The sequence below is a fragment of the Astatotilapia calliptera genome, chromosome 7 (genome assembly GCF_900246225.1).
Source record: "Astatotilapia calliptera chromosome 7, fAstCal1.2, whole genome shotgun sequence".
Lineage (NCBI taxonomy): Eukaryota > Metazoa > Chordata > Actinopteri > Cichliformes > Cichlidae > Astatotilapia > Astatotilapia calliptera.
This window is the reverse complement of record NC_039308.1, coordinates 64878530-64893960: the sequence shown is the minus strand read 5'-3', so window position 1 is coordinate 64893960 and position 15431 is coordinate 64878530. Positions and strand designations below refer to the sequence as shown.

The 15431-nt window shown below is 40.8% G+C and overlaps 1 protein-coding gene across 1 annotated transcript; it reads left to right on the top strand.

Annotated features, from left to right (window-relative positions):
* Positions 1-406: 406 nt before the first annotated feature.
* tspan33b (tetraspanin 33b) lies at positions 407-14857 on the top strand. Its single transcript, XM_026176636.1, has 8 exons — positions 407-898; positions 6806-6863; positions 7275-7402; positions 7557-7631; positions 10228-10323; positions 10691-10819; positions 12655-12816; positions 14432-14857. Exons 1-8 carry the CDS (start codon positions 803-805, stop codon positions 14498-14500), a joined length of 813 nt encoding a protein of 270 aa, XP_026032421.1. The 5' UTR covers positions 407-802; the 3' UTR covers positions 14501-14857.
* Positions 14858-15431: the final 574 nt, after the last annotated feature.

Below are 15431 nucleotides of genomic sequence, written 5' to 3'. Positions count from 1 at the left end.
GAGTCTCTGGCAAGTCACTGAGTTACTGAGGGATCTGGTGTCCAGTGATGATGTAATACATTAACTTTATAGTTACGTTTTTGTGCTTCCGGTCATTCTGACAGATGATCCTTCATCACCAGTCAATAATCAGCTTTCGTCTTTCAATCTATATCTCTTCACAGAGTTTGTGGCTTGACTTCTTTTTTTCTTTTTAACTTCTTTATTGGTTTGAATGTTATTTACTCAAAGTTTGGCAGATTCAATCTTAAGCACACTGGAGACATCACAGCAAAAGGCAATGTCATGTAACTACATTAGATGTTCCTCCTCTCAAAAATGTCATTGTCCAGCCTCTGTCAACCGTCCTTCTGCTTTATTCACTGGAACAGTAATCTGAATCTGTAATCTGCAGACTAGAACATGAAACTTTCACAAGCAATAAACATTAATACAGAAAGACGAGTGCACTGCGTTTGTGCGATGTGGAATCTAGGCCCTTTGACATAATGGCGAGAGGAGACAGAATGCACAGGGGTAAACTAAAGGCAGCTTGTAGGCCATTCAGCTGCTGTCAGCTAGAGATATTTTTTGTGCAATCTGACCCATCAGCCTACATGGACAGTTCTGGGTCTCACCAGCACGGTGAGGCGGCGTCACAAATCCATGCCCCCCCTTTTTTTAAGCCACCCCGACACCAGCACAGCTTGCAACCCACCCGCTTCTCACAGATTCACATGGCGCCTGCAGATCTGCTGGGTGGGGCAGGAACTGGGGACTGTTTACAAGTGAAACTCGCTGTAGCTTTACACCTCAATAAATAATGGACCGGAAACTGAATCTGGACCGAGCTGAGACATTCTCCTTTGTCAACCCGTGGATCAGATACTTTCTCTTCTTCTTCAGCTTCTTATTTTGGGTGAGTAGAGTTGCAACGATAAAAGTGTTGCAACGATAAAATATACTCTAAATATTTTGGAGAATGCAAATCACCAGCAATCAGAGAGCTTTCAAAGAAGACAGATCTGCTACAAAGAAAAACCAAAAAATATATAAATAATAAATGGAGAAAAGAAATTCAGCTATTATCAGGAGTTAAAAACAGCAGGAGCACCCAGCCTCCATGCTGCTACCTATTTCACGTTTAGTACAGTTACACATGAGAACTTTGATTGCCTGTATACATCACTGCAGCAATGCATTCGTAACAAATAAATCGAGTACTGACTCATACTAAACCATAAAACACCATGTAAGCACACTAGTACTCTGTAAATGAATTCTACTTGGAAGCTGTTTCTGAATGTAATAACTGCAGCATCATTTCACAGCATGATTGCACAAATGCAGAGTCCACAGTTACAGTGCTGTGAAAAAGTATTTGCCCTTCCCGGTTTCTCATTTTTGTCTCATTTATAAATTTCAGCTCATGTAACAAATTTTAATATTACAAAGATTGTCCAAATAAATGCAGTTTCGTAAACGATGCTTTCGTTTATCAAGGAAGGAAAGAAAAGCTATCCAATCCTACCCGGTGCTGTGTGAAAAAGTAATTGCCCCCTCAACCTAATAAGTGGTTGTGTCACTCTTGGCAGCAAGAACTGCAATCAAGCGTTTGTGATGACTGGTATTTAGTCTTTCGCATCGCTGTGGAAAAATTCTGGCCCACTCTTGTTTGCAGAATAGTTTTAATGAAGTCTCATTGGAGGGTTTTCAAGCATGAATGGCCTTGTTGAAGGTCACGCCAAAGTATCTCAACCTGATCTGAGTTCGGACTTTGAATAGGCCACTCGAAACCTTCAGTTTGTTTTGCTTTTTTGAGCCATTCAGAGGTGTACTCGCTGGTGTGTTTGGATCATTGTCCCGCTGGATTGCCCAAGTGTCCTTAACCCTCATAATGTCCTCCCGATTTCCATGCACCTGTGGTCCTCAGGGGTCAAAAATGTCCCCATCTGGTTTGATTGATACTTAATTAATATGAAGTGGATTTTCCCCCCACTTTTAATTAAAACTTAATTCAAACATTTTGACACAATTTTTTTTTATTCCATTTCAAATTTAAATCTGATAAAAACCTCATAAAAATGAATTTTTTCTTTGTTTTCAGGTAAAAAATAAATGAAATCATCAGTTATCGTGAGGATCGTTTCACAACCAGAGTCGGTTGCTTTAACAGATGATCACAGACGGGTTTATGTCAAAGTTAATTTAGAAAGCTGTTTTTAAACTACAAGTTCTTTACTGGCAGCACATAATCACATCTGTTGTCCTCTGGGCTCAAAAATGACCCCGTTTGCTTTGACTGTTTATAAAGCAACAAGTATAAAATATCATCCATCTCTGTGTTTCAAGGTTTTATTCAACTTTATTCCAACTCATTGCCTGACAGTTTTCTATATTTTGGCATGGTAGGAGGGCATGAGTCTGAGTGAAGGCAAACTTTCATGAGGACAAAGGCGTGTCCATATTTGACACAAGTGCAGGAGGAAGCTCAGGTTTATTCCTCTGCACTGGTCCCATCATGGACAGCATTCTTTCTGCAGTTGCAGGCCAAGGGGCATATACAGTAAACAAGCTGTTACAGGTGATTGTTTTCTTTTGGAAACCTGCAATGTTAGGGACAACTCGCGTGTCCTGACTGCAGGACAGACGGTTTGCCATCGCACACGAGCATGTTCCATGTACAGCTGGACCTGCATCACATGCTGCCCATGTTTTTGTCTCAAAGTTCCCTGGTTTACTTGGATGTTCTGTTAGAATGGACAGAGTCCTCTGAAGAGGACTTGGTGCTCATACAGTCACATCAGTACCAGGATCTTACATCACAGCAGGAGAAACACCCACTTGTTCCATACACCTCATGGGAGCACGTTTGTGTCATGAACAACGATCATCTATTGTGTCTTTATCAAGAAATTATGTCCTTTTTGTGCTTCTATGATTAATCTTGTGTCAGCATGAAAACTTCTCTACCAGACTCAGGATGTCATAAACTGGCCGTAGCGACTCTACTGGATGCACGGCAGTAAGAATCAACACACCCACATATGCCTACAGCTGCATTCGGTCCATTTTTCTTCCTCTCTCATCGTCCCTCCTTGTTCGTCATCGAGTTGGCTGTAGAGCAGGTCATCTGCTAATTGGATGGTTGTTGGTTCAATCTCTGTGTGCTCTAGTCTGGAGTTCTTACCAAGGTGTCCTTGGGCAAGTTACTGAACCCCAACTTGGTCTCTGAAGCATCCATTGGCATGTGAACGTTAAAAAGCAGAATACAAGCAGAATACACTGTGTATAATGCTTTCAGTACTCGAGTAGAAAAGCCACTGAAGGAGTATGGGACCTGGCACATGTGCTTGGACTGTGGTAGATCATCTTTCTCTGAGGCACATGAGAGAGTCAGGCATCGTCTGTCACTGGGAAGGTTAGAAGACCAGATCAGTGTTTCCTCACGTTACTGCAAATATTCCTCTGTCTCAGCTGATTCCTCTTTCCTGCTTGATTCTTTGTCTTCATCATAATTGAAATGGATGATGTGTAGTCCTCTGACACATCTTCTATTTCAGTTTCACATTCTGAAAATTCAAGAAACTTCAAGAAGCCCAGTCACTTTCTCTCCAAGCTCCTCAGACTACCATGTCCTGGATGCCTGAGAACCTACTTGAACATAGTTCAGATTCTTCATCACTTTTCTTCACTTCATAGCCTTCTTCCACTTCTGCAGGTGGCTGATGTGCTTTTTCAGAGAAAGGGTAGCATGTGCTCTAAATATTGACAATATTTTCTATATCTTCCAACCCTGGATCTTCCTGAACATTGATTCTCCCTCCTCATTATACTAGAGGACAATATGTGCTTTGTTCTTCTGCTCATTGCAAAAAAAAAAAAAGTATGCTCATCAAAGTATGCAAATCTCCAGTGCAATGGAGGCTTGTGAGCATACTTTCTGTGTATGTTTTATTGTAGGGTCTACCTTACAATACAAAGCACCTTGATGCGACTGTTGTTGTGATTCTGCGCTGTGTAAATAAAATTCCATTGAATATAGAGCACCTGCCTCCTCGTTATGCTGCCTGTTGTTGTTGTTGTTGTTGTGGTTGTTATGACCAGTGCTTGACCCCACACATCAGTGATCCAAGATCAAAGATGTTTGAAAGCAGTATGGTGTGAAAATATGACCCTTTGCAACACTTTGTACTTTGGGGTCATTTTTGTCCACGAGGACCACAGGTGATATAAAATCCAATAAAAACCCCATAAATAAATCAAGACAATCATATTACTATTTGTATGAAATGTTGTGTTTGTTTTAAGCCAAACATTCCACCAATTTTAACTTTTATCTTGTCAGTCTTCAGCATATTTTCCCAAAAGTCTTTGGGATCATCAGCATGTTACTGTTTGGTTTTTTTGGCAAATTTGAGCCTCTGTGTTCTTTTTGGTCAGCAGTGTTTTCGCCTTGTAACTCTCCCCTGGATGCCATTTTCGACATCAGTTTCTTTCTTATTGTTGAATCGTGAGCACTGACTTTAGCTGAGACAGGTGAGGCCTGCAGTTCTTTAGATGTTGTCCCAGGTTCTTTGGTGACCTGGTGGACGAGTCGTTGATGTGCTCGATGTGTTGGTGAAACAGAAAATAAATTGGTTGATATATTTGAACGATATTCTTAATGGTAGATAAACTGTTACATTTCAGGCAGTATAGTGGATACATAACTGCATAAATGTGTGAGCAAGCTGATGTTAATGGATGCTTATATGTTTTTTGCTCACTAGCACAGGAGATGATCTGACCCAGTCACAATTCAGCCCCTGTCAGTCGCTCACACCATCACACCTTCCATTTCTCCCGTATTCAAGGACAGGTGCCCTAAATCGCTTATTTTCTAACAGATGTCAGGCATGCACGCACTGCTGATATGACATAATCATTATGCATTTTGTGCAAGTCTTACATTATACACGCTCCTCTACTGTGGCTGTTAGTGTAACAAAAAGACAACAAGACAACTGGGAAATGATAGAAAGGTACAGCGGATACACTGAAGCAGCCATTAAAGCACCGCGTCCTCCATGAGCAGTTGCTTTCGCACAAAAACACACACTATTAAAATAGAGCTGTTTGGCTCACTTACTTTCCCAGCACATTACAAGTCGAGCACACAGATCACATCTCTAACTCTGCTAACTCCCTACACCTCCATTACATCCCCGTTCATCCAATCCTCCACAAAAACAGCAGGGGGGCAAACACTGTACTGTGCTCCTACTGTGTTTAGAGCCAATCAGCAATAACTGCACCCGCAGCAGCCTCATACCCCAGCCTGTGTTGACTTTGTTTATCAGACATGGGCTCAGGAGCGAACACTGCAGCCCTAATCCATCAGGCCTTTGTCCCCCCGTCCCCGTGGCTCAGTTGAGCTGGCTTTCACCTCCACACAAAATCCTCTGGGAGAAGTCTGATTCATCCCTTTGAAAAGCCTGAAAAACAGAGCTGGAATACATTCACTGTGTAAGTGTGTCTCCTGTTGCAAATGCCACCCTCATTCACAAAAGGCACAGTCAGTGGAAAACTGACAAAAGGAGCTGCAGGTGCACACACTCCTACACGTCAGAAAATACCCCTGAAAAATGTACAATGGTACTTCCAAAGAAAATAGGCGCTATCCACGTTTTGTGTTTTGGCAGCTTTTCTCTTGTCAAGGTAGATTATTGATTCAAAAAGTAGTACCATATCCTGTCATGCAATAATTTACATCTCCAGAGCACAAAACACCGGTTTGGCATGAAGGCTGGCCAAGGAAAAATTATACCTCTTTCAAGGAAAATTACACCTCTAGAGATCCAATACAGGCTTCTGAGACAGAAACAAATCTGTGTTTATAAAGGCTGAACAAAATGCATCCTTTATACACAAAAGCAAACACGCACAAATTAGTAATCAGGAGAATGTCTGTGAATTCGGAGGCTGGAAATGGAAGCCAGGACCGCACAGATTGTTATTCAAGGTGAGAAAAGCAATCACAGAGAGAAGGGAAATTAATGTTGACAATGCAATCAACGGGAAGCGTTAATTCCACCTGTTTTCCACTCACTTGGCTCCTTTAATACGTCGATTCTATTTGGGTGAACTCACCTCTTCAGCAGTTCACAACACGTTTGGGTAACACTGTTTAAAAGAAGGGCACGCACACACATCACAGTCAAGAACTAAGTGAAGTTAGGGTGGATAATAAAAACAATTCTCTAACCAAGGTCGAGTTCTTCTCGCAGTTCTATAAATCCTGATAAAAACTGGAGAGAGCATTTTTCAGTTCTGGAGGATTTCCATCGCAGTCACAGGTGGACTGAGTCTGATTTCTGTTGCGAGGTTCCACATTAAACCGAGGTCCATATGTTATTATTTTTTTCCCTGTTGATATCCATCTGTCCGTTTACCGCCAACACATAAACTAGTGATGCAGTTACCATGGCAACGGGTGCTCTGCCTACTCAGCACCTGAGGAAAAAGCTTATCATCACTAATCTAATCACACCTGTCCTGCAAACAAAAGTCCAAGGCGGCACCCTGGAAGGAACATGTTTCCTTTCAACAACTTTTTAAACATCCAAATAAAGACTCAACCTGGATAAATTACAAATACACAGCATTTTCTGGGCTTTGCTATTGCTAATTAATTACCAGCTTAGAAGTATCTGGTGTTGAATTTCCCAAGCAGAATACGAAGGACAGACAGCAAACGCGATAGAGGAGAATTACTTGCTTTCTTTGCTGGTGAAAAATAAATAAAAATTGCTGGTAACAATAAAATCATCTCCTTTTTTTCCAGGTTTTCTCCCTGTTGATTGTTGCAATTGGTGTGTATGCTAAAGTCCAGAAGGCCACAGGTACGCAAGACGACACTTTTCGCTCACACCTCCTAAACTCCAAAGTGAATTAAAGACCAGCGATAAACCGTCCCTCATAAAAAGAGGTGCAGGAATGAGGTGGCACTCTCCTTGGGATCGTAAACTGTTTAGCTTTCCTGGCACAAAGCAAATGTGTGTCAGGCTTTCGCCTTCATTTTACCTGGTGTATTTAATTTTGTAATTACTATGAGATATATATATAGTTGAGAGACAACCAAAATTTTTTTACCTGTGTTCATTGTGCACAACCCCACAATAGATCATTAGCTGCTAGCGTAGGAAGGGATGCTGCAAAGACAGGGAAACAAGGTACATGATGGAATTATTTAAATCAAAATCAGGTATTGGGGTTGGAAACAAACAGAGGCTGTTTTCCCATCTTTCTGCCAGACACGGTGAGGGATACGTTCCTGATCGACCCGGCTGTCATCTTAATCGTGGTGGGGGTGGTCATGTTCTTCATCACTTTCTGTGGCTGTATCGGAGCTCTCAGAGAGAACATTCGCCTCCTCAAGACAGTAATAGACCTCACAGACACATTACAAATACTGGCACAGTGTTTTGCTTCCATCTAATCCAAAGCCAAGTCTCACATCTTATGTGTAACAACTAATCTGTCCTTTAAGATGATATTAGTCACAGCCTTTTAATATTTTTGTCTTTACTCCCTAGTTCTCCTTCAGCCTCACACTGGTCTTCCTCACCCAGCTGGCCATAGCGATTCTGGGCTTCTTTTACTCCGATCAGGTATCTGAATCTTTACAGACTGTTCTGTGCACTGGCTCAGTTATTCTACGGGGCCATTTAAGGCCACATTCAGGCTCCAGTGATAACAATGAGCACTATTGATTTATGGTGTCATTTCCCGGCTTATGGACTTTCTGTACATTTGTAAACTGCAGTATATGCAACTTAATAAGGCAGACATCTGATCCCACAGATGGGCCAGCTTAGCCCACAGGGGAAATGTCTTGTTAATGTCTGTGCTGCGCAGCATACACAGGAAACAGAACGGCAGCTTCCAGTGAGAATCAGTGTTTGTGTCACTCTCTATAAATCCTCCAAATGACTCAGGCTTGTTCTGTAGACTGACAGAAAATACGCGAGAACTTTCTCTCGGTATTACAATGTGATTTGAAGTGACTGGATATAAAAACTATTTGGGTTTATTGTGGCAAAGTTTTAAATGCTAGTGGCAATAACGGCAACGACAGCACTGTGTTCAGTGAGCTAATTGTTGGCACCTGGGGACAATGGAAAGAAGCAAGAGTGTGCTTCCAGGCAAACTCATAAACTTTAACGTACTACGTCTCTATGTATATGAATAAATAATGGTGCCAGTAGCAGTACCAGTACCTTTGACCACTGGAGTTTAAGTTTTATTGAGCTCGCTGACATGTTTGGTCTTTGCATTGATGCGTTTGTTTTGCAGTTATTCCCACAGACCACAGCTTTTATTGATTTCAGAATTAAGTCAACCTGACTAAATAGTCTCATTCGCAGACTGTCTCCTGCCTCTCTAATTGATACAATTAGAACAATTTAAAACAAAAAAAGAATTTTAACGATTGTTTTTTATTATACATTAATAATAAGTTTAATTCCAGGTCTAGATACATTAAAAATGTCTGTTTTTGTGACCATAGGTGATCTACTCTGTGGCTGCATGAATGTACATATGTACTACAGTACTATATCTCAGCCTATATCTTATACTTATATGACCCAAGTGATTGGTTTGGAGACTACGGAGATGAGAAGGATCCCCCTCCACTTATCCCCTTCACTAACATCCCATTAGGGCTCCACCGAGAATAAAAACCACAACAGCCAGCAGTGGCAGCACTCGCTGTCATCAGTGGCGGGGATCCTGGTGCCTGATGATACCTCTCCTCTCCCTTGTGTTCTCTGTCAGCACTCAGACTGCCTGCTGCTAAACAGAGTAGTTTAACAACCCTCCCAGCATCCTTCCTCGCTAAATGATTCAAATGCTTCGGCACTTCAAAGTGGAACCAAATGTTCCATTTCAACAGATCCCTTGAAGGAGACTTTGCCGCTAATGACACACTGTGACGGTAGCCTCCAAAGCCCACGAGCAAACTGCACCACGTGGGAACAGAAACAGGGGAAGGCACAGGGTGAGCGTAAGGAACATTGTAAAAATCCTAACACAAATTAACAAAACTACTTCAGGATAACATTTTGGGCTATTTTGACAGTGCTCACAGTATTTATCAACATAACCTGTTCTAACGTAGTTTGTAATGCGAACAATTCACAAAGCCTTTAGCAAAGCATTCAGAGAAGTTCGTTTTAATGAGAATTTAAAGTTCAGTGGCTCATTATCATACAGTGCTCCTATTAGTATATATTACATCTGAACTCAGCCTGTATAACCATGGCCCTCTTTGTTCTCAGCGTCTTAAAGGGTGGAAGAATAGCAAAAACAAATATGAACAATGCAAGCCCTCGTTAATACTCTGAAAATGAAAATAATCTTACAGACAATGAAAGTTAAAGTAACAAGCAGGACAAAATTTCACCGTCTGAATCAGCCTCGTTCAGTTTCAAATGCTCATTACTGATAACTCAGTCAAATAACGTATTCATATATCATCTAGGTTTTGTTTATTCAGCTCGAGAGGAGCTGATGAAAATCGATACATAATAACAAATGGCTAAGTTCAAGTAATTATCTACTATAATGTAGAACCTGCATATGTGCTTTGTGTTTGGTATGCGCTTCATGTATAGTTCTCACAGGCACAAATGGTTTTATTATTATGTATGCTGTACTTCCTGCTCTGCTGCCGCCTGGTTTACGTGCATCCCGCGGGACGCTTTACAATGTAAACAGGACGATGCTGTGTTGCCTCCAAACCCATGTGTTAATATTTGTTTATTTTCAGAAAAAACTGAAGTGGCCTTTTATGGAAAAAAAAGTTCAATGCAACGTTGAACATGAATACCGTTTATGCAAATGTGAAAAGTCCCACAAAAAGTCGATCAAATCTACAGCAAAGCCACCTGATTAACTATGAATAGGTGTCTGACAGCTCCCCAGAAACCGTTTTAGCTTGGATCTGAAATTATCCTCGACTTCATCATTTCAAGCTTTGTGGGGATTTTCCACTGCATCTGTTCAAAAGAGGGTTCACAAAAAGGTACTTTACAATCCTCCAAAATGCTACCCGAGTAATTAACTGAGAGATCAGTTGTGTCAATGAGCACCTTAGCAGGCAAGTAACAAAGACATCTGTAGATAGTTTATTGTAAAACATGCAAAATGTTGATATTAAAGCTGTTATTCTGTGTATTCAATCAGCCTTTTCCTCTCTCTTAGGCACGGGGTGCTTTGGGAAAGTTTGTAAAGAAAGCAATTGTGCACTACAGGGATGACCTGGATCTGCAGAACCTGATGGATTACATTCAAAAAGAGGTGCTCTCATTGGCCATTGCCACTGAGCCGGAGTGGCTCCTTTTGTCTGTAGAAGTCTTCAAACTGATCACAGATAGTTTATTGGATGCATCTGAGACTAAAGCAAGAAACCGCAGTTTGTTTTGTTTGTTTTTTTGCCTTAGCGAGGGTTTCCACAGGAGGCTACATGCAACTTACAGTTCCTGTTCTCTGTGGGTCACCTCATGTGAAACTGCTCTTCCATCTGCACATGCTGGCACATTTATGAGTTTGGGTTTTCCCACGGGAGAAGCCCTGACTGGCAGGATGCCCAGTACAGACCAACACTATGTTTCTAAATATACACCCGATTTCACTTTTCACTCTTCATTTTTCTTTTTCCCCCCAGTTCAAGTGTTGTGGATGGAACAACTACACTGATTGGTCTTGGAACCTCTACTTTAATTGTACACATGACAACCCCAGCTCTGAGCGCTGTGGTGTGCCTTATTCCTGCTGTACTCCTGTTCCTGGGGAGGTCAGTCTTTCTCTGTTTAGCCTCTTAACATACACAACATGTACAAACTAACAGCGTGCCTTAAAAGAAACCTTAACACAAACTTTCATAATCTTAAGATGATGTATTATTAAGATTGCTGACCTCACAATTTCAGTCAGCATTTCAAATTTGTTCAGTGTTTTAAATCTTCTCTGTCATGCCGAATTCACTTGATTAAGCAACTGACAAATCAAACCTCCTTCACATTTATGATAAACAGAAACAAGAAAGGCAGAAAGATTGTGACATGAACAGAACAAGCAGCTGTATGATGATGAAACAGGCTCTTAACACTTTATTAACAGAGAAAAATAAATAAAACTGCTGAGAATTTAAAGTTACAAAAAAAATCTTGTATCTTGACTCAGCAGGGTCTTATGCAGGAGCTTGGTGAGTAGAACAGACTGTGGCAATAAAGGATAACACACGTAAAGCTACCCAGCCATGTCGACACAACTGTGCGCCAGTTGTGTGTATTTCACATTCACCTCCACACATCTCTCTCTGAATGCAAGATATGTATGTGGCCAGTATTCAACGGGAGACAAAGTATGGCAGCTATGCATGTATTTCTTCTAAACTTGGAGAAGAGGACTTCCACGGGTCCCTGGAGTCTCCAGACAGTTACATTCGATTAGAAGTGAGGCTTCTCTGCTAAGACATCAGACTGTCTTATCCAACAGAAGTGAGACTGTCAGCTGATGATGGGGATTCAAGACTTTCCACTGACAAGCTGGCATTAAGAGAGACCCAAAGAAAATTTGAAATCATCTATAAAATATACCCGATACTTTAGCTAATGGTCTGTGGATGCTGAATTATAGCCAGCACTGCCTGACTGTGACAACCTGCGTTGTTTTGACATGTACGCAAGTGTGTCCAAACTAAGAGGCTCTCAGTCGGGAGGTGGCAAGAACACGTCTGCATCTGCTTGTAAAAGCAGTTTTTGGTATTACCTTCCTTTCCTTTGGGATTAGCTGTCATGCACAGAACTGGTCTCATAATGGCCAACCAGTTTCTCTTAAAAGGAATCTGCAAATTGATTGGTTGAGTACCTGAATGAGTCACTGCCAGGCAATTTCCATCTTAAAGAAGAAAGAAAAAAAAACATGTTTAACATATTCCGATATGATCAACCTTACAGTAAATTTGCACAGATGATTCCAAATCAAAGTCTTCTTTCATGAAGGTTTTATGATATTTTGAGACTACTGAATCAACACTACAGCTATCTGCGTGCATGAGGATCCATGCTGTCATACAAACAGCATATATGTAAATGTCTGCATGAGCACAAACTTTGGATTCACAAATACACGCAAAAAAATCTCTGTACAGACGCAGCAGCACAGCTTGAAAACCACCACTGAGGAAAAAACATCACACTATTGATTAAACATCATGCAACTCTGAAAACAGATCACAGCAACATTTTACAACATGGGGTAAAAATAAAATAACATTAAAAACAACTAAAAAAACGATTAATTAAACAGTTTGAGAGCTGCTGCTGTGCTGCGACCTGCTGGTAGTACCCTGTAACTGCATGGTTCCCTCAGGGATTAGGTAGCTTTTCTTTTCAGAGCCAGTGGGTTTTGCTTGTACTGCTCACATTATTTTCTTTCCTCTCAACAAACGTCACTCTTTCATTATTTCCAATTTACTTTCAATTCAAAGTAAAAACAAGCAATGTGAAACCAGCAGCATGAAAGCGAGATCTGAACGTATTTAGAGTGCTTTAGGTTTATGTGCTTATCAATGTATCATGCACTCAGTGTTTCGTCTGTCTTTGCTTTTGTTCATCTGGCTTACAGGCAGTGATCAACACTATGTGCGGTTTTGGAGTTCAAACGCAAAACTTCATGGAGGCAAACAAGTCGATCTACCCAGTAGGCTGTGCAGACAAAGCAGTGATGTGGATCGAGTCTCATCTGCTGCTGGTGGGAGCTCTCGCCTTGGGTCTGGCCTTGCCTCAGGTAACCCAGTGTAGTAATTAGGCAACACAGGACTAGTAACTTGCCAAAAGGACTAGTTTCATCTTGAATAAGACTACAAACAAACAAGCCAATATAACTATTAATGAAAGTTTGCTGGATTCAGTGTGTAGCAATCAACATATTGACTGGAGACGCTCCCTCAAAGGCAAACTTCAAACTGGCGTTTTTGGATGTGGCTGCGAAAACAGTCCAAGCTAGACTTCAGCAATCAGAGCCATGCAGACTTTATACTCGCATACAAATCTCAATCTGAGAGCTTCCCACGGCCTTTTTTACAAGTTCAATATCGTCCTTGTAAAAAAATAAATAAATAAATTTTAAAAAAAAGGGATAAAACTTGGATTCTAGAGGAAACCAATAAGGAGTAGGGTTAATGTGAGGCCACTGTGAATCAAGGGATTTGGAATGGTGTGTTCTACCTAGACAGCAATAACTAGGCACATTGGGACAATAAAATTTTAACTGCACATTATTCATTTATTACACTATCCTAGAATGAGTACAGGTTAATGTGCAACAGAGGTAGAGGGGTGTGTGTGATAATGTAATATGTCTAAGAGATGCTGACGACTCCCTGATTCTCACTGTGCAACGCACCACGATCCCCCAGCATTTCCGCTGCAGCAGACGGAAATCTAGAGAATCTGAAATGCCAGAATTTGAAAATAGACAGGCCTCCTCTTGAAGCTCTTCTTCCTCTTCTAAATCCCTCCCATGTTGTCCCATAAATATGTACCAAACATCTATGCTGACGCCTTCTATTGCAATGGCAGTCCTTTATACTACTTACCTGCTAAAATTTCCCATCATGAACTGTATTTTTTTAAATGGGTCAAGAGAAATGTATTCACACCTAAGACCACCTAAATTACAAAATGCTGACAGGATGTGTTACGGGGATGATTTTGTTTTGCCCCTCTACCAATGATGCTAAAAACATGCCCTGATAACTAAATAAAACCATTCAATACTCATTAAGCAAACATGAAATCAAATTAGCACTTATAACGAGCTGCCTCTAAATAATTACTCTGTTTACTTATTAAAATGTTTCAGCTAATATTAAATGGCAATCTAGCAGAAGGTGTAACTTTAGCACAGGATGTTTAAACTGATTTGTCTCGTTCTCATCTGTACGCTAGGCTCTGCAGTGAATCTGAAGAGAAGCACAAATTACCCACAAGGCCCGACAGAGCAATTGCATTAGTTTTCTAATGCTTTGATGTGCCGTAAATCTGATGAAGTTCTCTTTTAAGTCTTGCATATCCTCTCAAAACACTTACCGACACTTACTTTGTCTGCATAACAAGCCAAAGTGTTAATTATAGACTGCTGTTTAAAAGCTGTGTTTGCAACCCAATGGTTTGGTTTCTCTCTGTAAGAACACCTTATGATCGGCTTGACAGGTGCGTGCAAATGTGAGTACGCAATTATTTTAAGTGACTCGTTTGAGTCAGTCTCAACTAATTTGGGAACCTTTCTTCCCAGCGCCACATTGCAGCACCCTGCTAAGGGACCTTGAGATGCTCGGTACAGAACGTACAGTTACAGAGAGCCTCTTCTGTGATCTAAAGTGGCTGCTGTTGTCCTCTAGATTGCAGGAATTGTGCTGTCCCAGATCCTGATCTCTCAGATTCAAGATGAGATTACCTCAGTGTTGTGAGAGCGCTACGACAGAGGGGAAGAAAACGAAAGAAAGGAACTTGCAGTACTCCACTCAGCTTCTCTGACATGTTCAAGGACATCTTTTCTACAGCTACTACTGCAATATCTGGGCATGTGATATTCTTAACATGTGGTTGCCTACAGGTATACAAGTGTGATGCACTTTAATGTATTATTTACAGTCAATTATATGCCAAGTGTATATATTATTAACCGGTTTTGAACATTGACGTCAAGATTTCATCTCTTTAAATGTGAAAAGTTTGCTTATAGAATTGAGTTAAAACATATGCATTTATTATTTTATGTTACTGTTTATCACTGAACATCAGCTCACATAAAGCAAGTCATTATGTGTCGTTTTTTAAAGGTCTGGAAACACAACATTCACACACTGCTCGCCTCCCTCACTCAGCTAACGGGAAAGAAAGAGTGAAGTAGTAAATCAAACAATTTCTGATCCTAAAGTCAAGGTAGGCGTAGCCACACCTCCACACAACCAGGCAAGAAGGTGTCACACTGGATTTTGTGCGAATGCAGCCAATATGCAGTGTACGTACTCGCCACTGTGGGCCATCTGTTCTGCAACCCTGTGTTGGTCAAACAGATACAGACCTTCAGCTGTCCATGAGAGACGGAGAGCAGAATGTGGGTAAAGCATTGTCCTCGTAGCTGTTTTTATAGCGCACCACCACACACTTCAAGTGCTTCATAAGTCACAACTGTGACGAATTTATTTCGCTCAAAGTCCAAAGATTGGTTTTTGTATATTATTTCTTCAACACCATTTATCATAGACATTGTCAGCCTATTGCTGATGTTACATACATAGATATAGATCAAAGAGTTCAGTATTAAATCAGTTATTTTTAAACTCTAATCAAAGAAATAAATGTTACATTTTTGATTTTTTTTAATCAAAGGAAGCT